This window comes from Drosophila subpulchrella, chromosome X (assembly GCF_014743375.2).
Source record: "Drosophila subpulchrella strain 33 F10 #4 breed RU33 chromosome X, RU_Dsub_v1.1 Primary Assembly, whole genome shotgun sequence".
Taxonomy (NCBI): Eukaryota; Metazoa; Arthropoda; class Insecta; order Diptera; family Drosophilidae; genus Drosophila; species Drosophila subpulchrella.
Window position 1 is genome coordinate 28,463,072 of NC_050613.1, and position 12,683 is coordinate 28,475,754.

General features: G+C 41.7%; 2 protein-coding genes across 5 annotated transcripts in view; one reads left to right on the forward strand and one right to left on the reverse strand.

Annotated features, from left to right (window-relative positions):
* Positions 1–361: 361 nt before the first annotated feature.
* LOC119557331 (moesin/ezrin/radixin homolog 2) lies at positions 362–3,170 on the reverse strand. Its single transcript, XM_037870052.1, has 5 exons — positions 2,166–3,170; positions 1,994–2,096; positions 1,729–1,938; positions 1,432–1,668; positions 362–1,368 (listed from the first exon to the last, which is right to left on the reverse strand). The coding sequence occupies exons 1-5, from the start codon at positions 2,717–2,719 to the stop codon at positions 562–564; spliced, it is 1,911 nt and encodes a 636-aa protein (XP_037725980.1). The 5' UTR covers positions 2,720–3,170; the 3' UTR covers positions 362–561.
* Positions 3,171–4,033: 863 nt separating this feature from the next.
* Positions 4,034–12,683, forward strand: part of LOC119557095 (neuroglian) — a 38,971-nt gene continuing 30,321 nt past the window's right edge. For 3 of the 4 annotated variants that reach the window (XR_005220037.1, XM_037869657.1, XM_037869658.1), the window contains exon 1: positions 4,034–4,114. The gene's annotated coding sequence lies outside the window, so the exon portion shown is untranslated. Of the gene's footprint in view, positions 4,191–12,683 lie in introns of all 4 variants that reach the window. The other variant, XR_005220038.1, reaches the window with a different exon arrangement.

Consider the following 12,683-nt stretch of genomic DNA (forward strand, 5'->3'; position numbering starts at 1 on the left):
AGGGTGGCTCAAATAAACTCGGTTTCAGAACCTGGTTTAGATAAAGACAGCTATAAATAAAATGGGTCGGCGTACTCTTCATATCTATGAGCTCTACCTTCTAGAGTTTCCATGTATAGATTTTCCCTTACATGTCAAGGTTCTGGTTACCCTGAACTTAAAATGTTATTAAAAATAAATTAATTTTCTCAATGTGATGTTAAACCTACGTACGACTAATCAGGGTTTACCAGAACATTGTCTTTAGTTAAGAGTAGTTTAGTTAGTTTGGTCTGATACACTCTCATGATATTAAGACACTAAATGAATTCAACTCAACCCCAACATGGGTCATCCCTCCACAATAATTCACAAATTCGTGTTATTTAGGTAAATATCTTTCGACCTGAACACAACATGCAAGTGGGGTCCAGGCCTTGTAATTGGTTTATTACAGCAGCGGCTTGAGTAAACAATCGAAGAACATTTAGTACAGTATACAACTAAAGTTAAGGCACTCATCATACACGCGCACAGGCACACACAGCAGATATCTTACAGCTAGTCGAGTTCAGGAGCTGGTCAGAGCTCCTCGAAGAAGGCCACGCGCGCCTTGGTGGAACCGGACTTGAGCTTCTTGAGCGTGGAGTACTTGTTCTCGCCGGCCTTGATCTGCGCCTCGCTGAGTATGTCAAAGTTGCTCTGGTTCTCCTCGATCTTGTGCGGCGCGATCTCGGAGCGCAGGGTCTGCAGCTGGTTCTGCACCTGCTTCTTGGAGTTGCGCAGGTACTCTAGGTGGTTGCGCTCCATCTCGTTGGTGATCTGCTCCATCTCGTTGTCGGTGAGGATGAACTCCTTGGGCTCAAAGTCGTCGGAGATGCCGCTGGAGTTGTCCCCCTGGGCCAGATAGTGTGACGAGTGGGTGGTCAGCTCGGCGCCGCCGGCTGTCTCGATGTCGTTGGTCGAGTTGCTGGTGGTCAGTGAGGGCGTGCTAATGGCCGCCATGCTGGACGCCGTGTTGGCAGCATGCGAGACACTGGAGGCGGTCAGCAGGCTGTCCGTGGAGGACTTGCGCCCGCTGTTGAGGAAGTTGAGCAGCCGGGCGGTGGCCTCACGCTCCGCCATTTTGGCGCAGATCAGCTCCTTGCGCAGCTTCTCCGTCTCGGCCTCCCGCTTGTCGTTCTCCACCGTCAGCTGGTGGACATAGAAGTCGGCATCACGGATCTTCTTCTCCAGCTCGTGTTTCTCCCGCTCGATCTTCATCTGCCGCTCTCGCAGGCGGTCCATTTCCGTCTTGAAGTGGTTCGCCTTGCATTCGGTGAGCTGCATCTGCTCCTCGTTGACGCGACTCTTCTCGAAGTACAGCTCCTTGGTCTCCTCGGAGCGGCGCTGAAATGCAGGAGACACATACAGGATTATAGGAATAAGGAGGATTTGTGGCATCAGGATTACCAGCGCGTCGCTGGCCATGCGCATCTCGTTCTGCAGGTGCTCCATGCTCTTCTCCAGCTCGTAGCGCTCGTGTTCCGCCTTCTCGCGCAGCTTCTTCTCCCTGATGAACTTCTTGCGCTCGATCTGGCGGCGCTGCTTCTCCTCCTTGGCCTGGGCCTTCATCTGCTGGATCTCCATGGTGTCTGGCTTGCGTCTCCGCATGTAAAGATCGTGGTTGCCCTTACACAGGTCGAGAATCTGCAGGGCACGGATGAAATTAATATAAAATCGATTCAAATTAGAAATGATTTCCAATACCATCTTGTTGATGTGCAAGTCCTGCGAGTAGAAGATGAAATTCGAGACCTTGGCATCCACCAGGCGAATGGTGAACTTCTTGTCGTCGAAGCTGACGTGCCGTATCTCGTTCCACTGGAACGTGGTCTTTGGCGTTAGCTTGTCGCGCTCGTCGTAGATGTTCAGGCCCACGGAGGTGACGCCCAGCCACAATTTGGTTTTGTTCTTATTCTGGTGGGGATTGGGTTAGACTTGCTTGAGGAAACCGGGAGCCAAGACTACTCACTGTAATAGGAAAGTAGTTCACTCCGTACATGTCCAGGTCCTGTGCGATCTTCAGGTACTCCATCTCCACCTCGTCGCGCGTCATGGGCTCGTGGTCCATGTACCTGGGTTTGGGAAAAGCAGAGATTCAGCCAGTAGCTTTAAGCTGTGTGTGTGTGTGTGTGTCTACCCACCAGGTCTTGATGCGCTCCTCCCACATCTCGGGCGTCATCTGGTACTGGTCGGTCACTCCTTTGGGCAGGAGCTCGCCGCCGGCCAGCATGCCGTCCTTGTAGGTCTCGTAGTCGTAGGGGCCATACTGAACGTGCACCGCGTAGGAGGCCAAGAGGACAGACGCCTCCGGCCGGCAGTAGATGTCCATGGAGAGGATGCTCTGCTTGACCTGCAGGAAGAACAGGTGCTGCGTGATCTCCTGGATTAGCTCCTCGCTGACGTTCTCGGGAAAGAATTTGGCATAGAAGCTGAAGACGTACACATTGTTGCTGGCGTGCAGCTCGACGCGCTGGTCCCGCACCCGCTTCTCCATCTTCAGCCAGGAGACATTGCTGCGCGTGTCGACGTACTGCAGCCCAAAGTACCAGGACTCGCGCAGCCCGATGGTGCGGCACACCAGATCGAACAGATCCTGGCCGGAGGCGCGCGGCTCCAGTTTGAACTCCAGCTCCGAGTCGAAGGTGCTCACCCGCACGGAGAGGGAGCGGTTCTTCTTGGTGCCGAAGGGGCTCATCGCGGTTATGTGATGTGTTTGGGGATTGGATGTGGGTGCCCTTGGAGGCGATTGGTCGACTGTCGTCGCTCGTCTGTGGTAACTTGTTGCGTGCAGGGACTTGTTGCTCCTGCGGATCCTGTTGCTGCTGCCCCTGTGCCAGCTAGTGGCCTGCCACCTGGTGGTTGCCCCTGCGGTCCGCGCCAATCGTGGACTGCCTCATTTTGCAGCCAATTCGGAGCTCCGGGAAAAGGCAATTCTGGGCTGAAAGAAAGAAAGAAAGAGCAAGTACTTCGCTCATGCGGGCGCGCGAATCGAGAACTATGGGGGTCCAGGGTTGTGGGGCCCACTGTGCGCCTGATCCCGATCCTCCTTTTGGCTCGCTAAGTCGCCAGGCGGCGGGTCAGAAGTAGTTTCCCTTCTGCGGGTTGCGGGGCGAAGGCCACTAACCCAATTTGTTGCCCTGAGTTCACAAAGTTCGATAGTGTTCGCAAGATCGCGAATTAAAGCGGCATGAACGCAGTTAGTGCGACCAGTCTGTTGGAAAAATAATTGTACCTAAATCTGCGCAAAAGTACGGTACAGCCATAGCCGAGACACCCTCCAAATGTTTGTGTGTAACCATACTCGAAATTCCGTCAGCGTGTCTGGTATTTTCCCGGTATATACCGAATATTCAGCCTTAGCCGAGACACCCTCCTAGCACTTGCAAAAATATTAGTTTATTCAATAAATTTGAGGATCTTTGCAAAGCTAAATATCTAATAAAATTAAGAACACTTAAAATAAGGAACAAAAAACTAAAATAATATATCATTATGAGATCCATTTTTAGGATGACATGCTTTTAATTAAGCTCGCCTGTTGCTTATAAGATCCCAATTCGGTTGATGTTGCAGGAACGCAAAGGAATTGCATGGCTTCGTAGCACACTCAAAAACATTGGAATTTTTTGAAAATTTGTATTTGATAAATGAGAATTCTGAATTCTAAAGGATTGCTATCCAGAGGGCAATGCGACTTTTCGATAATCGCATCCGCCCTTGTGTCTTGTGTCGATGTTGATTTTAACTTTACATGCTTCCAGTACCAAAATTCCTTTTATTAGTGATTTTAAAAAGACTTAAAATATCGCGATATAAATATATATTTTTATTCAAAATATCGGTATACCATTTTGATAGCGCAGGTCCATTAACAGCAATGTTAATTTTAACATACGGAGCAGATTCGAAATTAGCTGGTGTGACCATCCGCTGCGAAGTCTAGAGAAAAAAACCCTGGTGAGACCAACCGCCAAAAGCTGCGAAATCCAGAAAATAGGAATTCTGGTCTGTCTTTTTCGCGTTTTTGAGTTCAGGTCCAGCCACGGGTGAAACATACAAATTATTCGAAATATTTCTCGCGCTGTTGGTGGTACGTACCGTCTGCCGTCCGCTCGACTCGAGCCCCGTTGCCGCGATACATATTCGAATGCGCCCGAACATATATTGTGTGTGGATGCCTAAACACTTACTTCTTTTCCCTAACAATTCGTTGCGCGCTGTGAGTGTGTGTGCGCCGGGAACTAAAATAGTAAAAAAAAAGTTGACTGACGCCGTAAAATTGTCTTATTTACTTCGCATATATAAATTAGATTCGCCCATCATTTTTTTATAGTGTGTGTCAGTGTGCGGGTGTGCTTGTCTGGGAATTCTTTAAAATTGGCAGCTGGCACTCGGACATAAGTCGCCAAGCGAAAACAAAATTGCTAGTCTCCCTGCGTTACTTCTACCTTTTTTTGTTTCACGTTGCCGCACCCCGAAAAAAAGTTAATAGTTTTTTTTTTTTCTCAAACTCAAACGAATGGCGAATGCAGCCACAGAGGCAATGCAAAATTCACGCCAAGTGCGAAGCACCCGATGACAACAGAAAAGGAGAAGCAGAAGGAGGACGCCAAAACAATATTACAGAGACAACAACAACAATAGCGACATTAACTGTACACAAGACCAACAAAAAAAAGCGCTCAGGAACTCAAAATTAACGCTGAGCCGTGTTGTTGTTTTTGTATGTATGTATTTGTATTTACCACGAAGCCAAAACTTCGTAATCGAGTTTTGAGTGCTGCTCTCTCTCTCACTCTCTTTACCTGAGTGTTGGGTTCTTGAGCGCTTTTTTTTGGCATAATCCTGACTTGTTGTCACTGGCTTTTGGTATATATCTTAGAGGTAAGCTATCCCCATATCCTTTTGTTTTTGTGTACCACTTTTTCGTTCAAGGGCGTAATCCTAAGTCACACACACCGTTTTTAGAGGCTTTAAAACAGGTTTTCTAGCAGCTAGCAAAGATGTAGGAGAAGAGCGCAGACAATGAGCGCGAATTACAGCTACATATGTGTGTGTGTGTATAAGGTGGGGCAGCTTCAAGAGATCACTTTGAGCTCTCTGGCGCTCTTCTGGCGTTTTCACATGTATGGGTATAGGTGAAGGTATGGGTATTCCATATTGAAAGCGATTTCTCTCTAAATTCTATCGATCATACAGAAAGTAGAGATTACCGCATCCAAAATTTTCACTAATTACTAACTTTCCAACTAGCCACTGAAAAGGAATTTTTGTAATGATCTCTAACTAGTTACAAAATATTCTAAACGGTTTGAATTCAATAAAATCCTTAAAAACCCCATTAGTATTCCTTTTGATATTGAATATCTTTAAAGATTTCGATTACAAAGTCCCTAAAAGTTAAAGGAAATTTAAATTGAGCAAGTTCGACTGTGGATGTGTTGTTTTTGCCCCTCGCCGCTATTTTTGTTGCTGTTGCTTTTGACCATGCGGTCATCGCGACGACGTCATCGTTGTGAATAGTAAATATATGTGGTGGTTCGTTCCGCCCCAGCAATTCCCTCGCCCCGAATCGACCCAAAAAAGAAAACATAATAATAAATAAAGAAATAACAGAAACTACGCCAACTGAAGAAGCACACAAATTGCCTGTCAGTTGGTTAATAAAATGCCCTTGTTGGAAAGGGGTCATAAAGCTAAATACAAATTTCGTATTTTAAGCTAAATGAAAGCATACGAAAATTAATATATAACATTTGTAAGCTCCAATTTTATTTGAAAGCTTATCAAATTCTTATTTTAAAACATTGGACTTTAAGTTTTGCGCTTTTAATTAAATAACGCATAAAATATATGGCAAAGTTCCAGTACATACTTAGTTAGGCTTGTATTTTTTAAAGATAAACAAATATGGGCATGTTTATCAACTGTTTTGTTACCACTTGTTACCACAAAACAAATTAAATTACTTACGCGAATTTAAAAAGAAATTCCAAAGTCAAGTTGCTGATATGGAATCGCAGCTCTATGCATTTCCTTTAAGCTAATGAAATCACCTTATTAAAATATTTAGCTAACTTATTGCAACCTTTGACTCCACCAAAAAATGTTCAGATTGCATATACATTTCTGATTGCGCCGTGCCGCAAAACAAATTAAACTACTTACGCGAATTCAAAAATAAATTAAAAAATCTAGTTGCTGATTGGAACCACAGCTTAATACACATATGTATGCATTTCCTTTAAGCTAATGAGATCATCTTATTAAAATATTTATTTTAGCATACTTATTGCAACCTTTGACTCCACCAAAAAATGTTCAGATTGCATTTAAATTCCTGATTGCGCCTTGTACATATTATTTTAGCATATAGAGTTTAGTTTTTTACGCTTCAGTGAAAGATAACCCCAATTCAAGGGATCATTTTCATTGAAAGTACTGAGCAAAGGAACATGAAACGGGACATTGAAAGTTTATCGGTAGAGAACCAACATCCCCTATAATTTATGCCACGAACAATTGGAAAAGTCAAGCATAATTAAAGCAGTTCATTTATTGAGTAGGTACTGAAATGGAGAATCACACTCAGGGCCACTTGAATATGTACAGAGCATCATTTTATTGTTTTTTTTTGGTCACGCTTCGTCTATTTGTTACTGTCACTTCTCTGGCGATTTTCCGATCTCTCTCTTCGCTGGAAAATACATTTGCAGTTTGTCAGCAATAGCGGGTTAGGAGTCGCCATAAAACTTGTGATCATTCATCGGTGAGATAAAGTAGAAACTAAGAAATTGATGGTATAATATAATATATATAGGGGTTCGCCACCAATGTTTTGTAAAAGGAAATTTTTTTCTCTAGAGGGGGTTCCTGCAAATTGTTCCCATGAGTACAATTTTTGCTTTTTATTTCTAATGCTACCCAGTATTTTCTTATCGCTCGGCTCTTAAAGCTCAAAAAACTTACACTGATCTTGGGTGATTTCCGGCGTAATTGAATTGTTCTTGAACACCACAAGGGCACTCTTCAATTATTTATCAAATCTTCCCGGGGCTTTTGTAATTTGTGTTATCTCGCTTTGGGTCGATCACTTTTTATTCACACTTGGTAGTTTTTTTTCGTGATGGCTTTTGTCACTTCTGACGGCTGCTGAATATACATTATATGATATCATCGATATCTTTTTCGACCTCTTTCATAGCGCGCTCAGTTTATAAGAGATTTATGTTGATATTTTCTGTTTTGGTGTGCAATTGCCTGGCATTTGTTATAATTAAAATGGAACGCCCCGAAAAGTTGGGTGAATTTAGGAACGCAAACACAAAAATGTGTGCTTTCCAAGTGGATAGTATATTTATTAAATGAACATATATACATATATATATACCTATAAATTTATGAGTTCTGGTGCGAGAGAATGTGTGTTTGTGTTATTGATATCATCATCATTGCCGCGATCTGTATCTTTTTCGGAGCTTTGCCATGTGGACTTCTCGGATCTCATTTTTAGTCTTTCTTTTATCTCTCGAACAGCTGGCGATTGCGTCATTTCTATTCGGCTTTACTGCCTGTCTTCGGCCAGTTTTTAATCCAATTTCGTTGTCCATGAGCAAAATCCTTTTATGATGTCACGTTAGGATGTTGCATGTCGCATGTCGCAGGCGAAAAAAAATCCTTTACTTTTTTTTGCGGCCGCAAAATCAATAGCAGGCCAGGAAACTCTGTATTTTTCTGCCACTCTGAAAACAAACAGAAAAGGCCAAAAAACAGCGTGATGTCATCATTCGTTGCCTTCAATTTGGTTTTCGGTTCGTTTTGTCACTCTTTTATTCGACGGAACAGCTCTCCAGTTTGCTTCCTCAACGATTTGGTTTTCGATGAGCTCCGCTGCTAGCGTAGCTAATCCAAAATTTGTCCATAAAAATAGCCTTGTTTGATTGGAAATTGAGTATATAATTTGTACTTTCCAAAATATGAAACCACGAAAGTGCCAACTAAATTATTTTTGTACTTGGTGATTTTTTTATAATAAACTTTTCTAAATAGGATTATAAAATATTGAAAAGCCTTTACATGTTAGGTTTTTTTTATATGACATCTTAAGTGTTAAGGGGATTCGATGCGGGATCGCGGTTTTCGCGGTAACCGCACTTAGTTGTCTGTTGTTTTACTTTTGTTTATCTTTCTGTTGTTGTCTAGCTTTAACCTAAACAGCGAAAAAATTATACTAGTTTCTTTCCATTAAAAAATATTATATTATATGTATCTTTAAAATCAGATGGATTAAATAATACTATGACATGAAAATATACTACATACTTTCAGTTTCCTTTTATAGATCATTAAAATTGCATAATATCGAAAGGGAACTACCATTGTTAGCCATTTACGACAAATCATTTATTTAATGGATCCAGCCTGAAAAGCTCTTCTGAAATCTTTACCTTTAGCCTGTTGTCTATCCTATTTTTAATAATATCTTAAGTTAATAAATGATAATAATATAATATTATGTGCATGTTTAAAATCACATGGATTAAATAATACTATGACATGAAAATATAATACATATTTTCAGTTTCCTTTTATACCTGATACTTGTAGATCATTAATATATCATAATATTGAAAGGCCATAATATTGCTAGCCATTTAGGACACATCATTTGTTTAATGGATCCAGCCTGAAAAACTCTTCAGAAACGTATCCTATTCCCATTTTTAAACATTTTAAGTCAGTTTCGGGCTATATTTTTATGAATGCTTATCATGGAACTAATTTCAAAATGATTTCGGCTTGCGATATATTTTTCGCGCAGTGCATTTGTTAGTTTCGCTTGTTTTATCATCCGTTTTTGCGGCTGCTCTAGGTGCCAGTACCGTTGCTCTGCCGGCGTCGAGTGCATTGCACTTTTAAGTGTTTTCGGGTTGGGAAATCGCGGAAAGCGGGAAAAGCGGCAAAGACGCCGGCAGAGAAAAACCCCATGTGGCACAGTTGCACACAGCCCAAAAAAAAGAAAGAGAACAGAGACAGGCAGACAGGAGTGGCGACTGCAATTTGCATTAGCTTTTCGCTATGTTTTAGTTCTTGTGCAGTCACCTCCAACTTCTTTTTCACATTTTCCGTTTTCCACGCCCAATGGGGCTACTTTTGAGCCCTCTTATCATTTGGGTTAAATGTGCAAACGCAAAAATAAGGGGCATGGCTTTTTGGTTAATTAGACAGAGGAAAATTCATAGTTGGTTGCCAATACTCAAGAAATTCATAGTAAAATATTCAAAACTCCAATTCCTTTATTTTCTGCAATCATATTATTTATTTTCAGTGACAAACGATCACAAACTATTATAAAATAGGTTAACTGCTGTGAGCATAACTGTGTTGGCAATACGTAAATAAAATTATCGAAGATTACAGATTATTGGACTCGGACAATCTCCGACTGCCTTTTAATTGATCAATCAACAAGCTGCACCTAAAAACACAATAAAAGGGGTTTATCTTTGTTTACTCTAGTGTTTTTTGCAAGATCTCGAAGCGATCGAGTTTCACATTTCCACAGATGCAAACAATTCTTTATCGGTATTTATTTTTGATCCAAGTTGTCATTAAATTGGTTTTCTGCCATAAACAAATAAAAAATAAAGCTTTGTCGGATCTGGGAGCTTTTTTCCAGACCCCAGTGGTGACTCAAAGCCAATTCAAGCTTGTATCTTTGCCGGTGTGTTTTTTCAGTTATTTAGATACTATATTATCGGACACGCCCAGTGAGAAAAAATATGTATGACAAGCTTTGAGCCTTCCTTTTCGTTTCTATTTTTTGTGTATTCTTCAGTTTTGGTGGGAAATTAAGTTGTACAATTGATGTTTGCCAGTTATTTTACTTAAGAATAAAAGATAATAAGATTTATAAAATAATAGTTGTATACCAAATATACGTGATCGTGGGGCATTTTTATGGTGACCTACTAACAAAGTTATTTTATGAATGATAAGCTTTTACTTATACATAACGAAAATACCTTCACCTTATATTGACTTTAGAAACGATATCAGATTATCCCTTATTAATTTATAAATGTATTTCATACTTGAAAGTCAACTTAGAACGGATATATATTTCCTGAGCCCAACAATTCTCCCTCGACCTACTGGAGTTCCTAAGAAATCCATAAGATTAATGAGTATTTTAGGGACTTAAAGTTCGTTTCCTGCACTGCTACTTGTGGGCCTAAAACTTCCGTTTAGTGCGTTAGTTGGCCCGCTTTAAATGTGGTTAAATTGTGGATGTGGAGGGGCAAGTAAGTTGGTAAGCCGAGCTCTCGTTTCATAAATTGCATTATGTTGCCGGCGAGTTGCGAGTGGGGAATGGGAAATGGGGAATGGAGTGGAGTGGAGTGAAGTTGCCACCGCCAGAGGAGCATTGAACTCCTCGTCTGTGGTCCGGAAACCTGACAGCAACTCCCAGTGGAAAATGTGCCCCCTTTTTGCCAGCCAGCCAACTAACCAACCGACTAACCGCCAGCCAGCCTTCTGGTTAAAACTTTTGCCCCGGCTTTGCTCACTTCCTTTGAATTTTCCGCACACGCTTTTCCTTTTCAATGGAGAGGGGAAATTTGTTTGATTGATTGATTGAGAGTTAATACTTTTTAAAGTGATCAAGTTGGTTAATATATATATTTATGTATTTTAATGATCAAAAATATACCTTTTTCACTTTCACTTTATTACTTTTGAAACTGGTAAATAATAAATGCACTTCAAACGAATGAGAACTTTTTTCTGCACATTTGATGTAAATCATATAAATGAGATAATGTTTGGTCAGCCGTCCGTCTGTCATTCATTCATTCATTCAGGCATTCAATCCATTTCCCATGCTGACCACACACAAAAATCCAAAATAAAAGGAAAATAAAATTTCGTTCACATTAATTGGGGTGGCTTTGGATTTTCGGATCGGATCGGATACCACCAGGGGCTAACAGCGTGTGTATCCGTATCTTTGCAACTTTGTAGATACTTTCGGCTGCATACTGGTTGGCATTTGGTCGCGTGTCAAATAACTTCGCTTGCAGCTGTTTTTCCGAGGGGTGGAAAATACATATATCCGTATATGTGACCGATCCATTGTTTGCCTGCTACCAACATTTTGCACTTATTTACTTTTGGGCTCGGGGCTCCGAACTCCGTTAAATTTCCACTTTCTTAATTGCCCATCCGAAAGTCAACAGTTCTTAAATTAGAATTGGGAAATGCTGGTAGCTGGTTCCTAATTTATAGAATTTATTGGCATTTAATGCGATGGCATGAGGGCGAGAATGCAGCTATTACGATGCTCTAGGTAGGACCCAATAAAAAATGAGTCTTCACCACAAGCAAAGTTTAATTAATCAAAAGGGGGTGGGGTGGGCAGACCAGAGTCTGCGTAGCTGTGTGCTTATTAATTTGCTCTGATTAAAGACCTAAAGTGACCCCGCAAGAGTCATTTTCCTCACTTCTGATGAGGCAATGGGCACAAAGGCGGATGGGCGAGCCGGGGGAGGGGCTTTCTAAGCCGCCTAATGAATCAGCCCCATAAAATGACTAAGCTGCGAAAATGAAAGGAGAGCCGGGTGGGGTAAATGGGTGCATATATGGCACTGCATTGCAGTCGATTCAAAGGGCCAAGGCCACTAAAAATCCAAGCCAAAAAGGCAAACAAACATGAGTTTGAAGGACAAATCTGTTTCTGATTTTTGCAATTTAAATTCAAAGGGGCTTAGGTTGGATACAGTTTGAAAATCAATTCAAACTGAAGTTTCATAGAGTAAAACAAATTAATTAATATTGGGTGGGCAAGAAAGTCATGTCGTTTTTTTTAGTAATCGTTTTTAATCTAATTTATTTACGACTAATCGAGCACCAGGGTCACACTTTTTAGTATCGTTTTAAAGCTTATTGTCTTAGGTACTATCGACGAAAATTTGGTAATTATTCGATAACATTTGTGGAAGCTATAGCAAATTAAACATGGAGGACCAAAGTGAGCATTTTCGGCATATTTTGCTTTTTTACTTCCGAAAAGGAAAAAAAGCGGTGGAAGCTCGCGAAAAATTGTGCGAAGTGTATTGTAAAGATGCCATGAGTGATCGCCAATGTCAGCGCTGGTTTGCCAAATTCAGGCTTGGAGATTTTGGAGTTAAAGACGCCCCACGTTCTGGTCGACCATCGGCCGTTTTTGACGAACAAATTCAGGCTTTGCTGGATGAAAACCGGCGCTATTCAACGCGGGAGATGTCAGAGAAGCTCAGTGTGTCGCATACAACGGTTGAAAACCATTTGAAGAAACTTGGCTACGTAAGCAAGCTCGATGTTTGGGTTCCGCATAACTTAAAGGAAATTCACCTAACTAAGCGTATCAACATCTGCTATTCTCTGCTGCAACGGATTAAAAACGATCCTTTTTTGAAGCGGATCATTACTGGCGACGAAAAGTGGGTTGTTTACAATAATGTCCAACGAAAAAGATCATGGAGCAAGAAAGATGAGCCAGCCCAAGCCACATCAAAGGCCGATATCCATCAGAGGAAAGTTATGCTGTCTGTTTGGTGGAATTGGAAGGGTGTAGTGCACTTTGAGCTGCTGGGACGGAATGAAACCATCAATTCAGATGT

Bases quoted from the DNA above. Each gene is read 5' to 3' on its own strand.
- LOC119557331 (XM_037870052.1), bottom strand. From the start codon at position 2,719: ATGAGCCCCTTCGGCACCAAGAAGAACCGCTCCCTCTCCGTGCGGGTG. The intron at 1,669-1,728 runs GTATTGGAAATC...CGTGCCCTGCAG, and splicing joins ACTTGCACATCAACAAGATG to ATTCTCGACCTGTGTAAGGG. The intron at 1,369-1,431 runs GTAATCCTGATG...CCTGCATTTCAG, and splicing joins GCATGGCCAGCGACGCGCTG to CGCCGCTCCGAGGAGACCAA.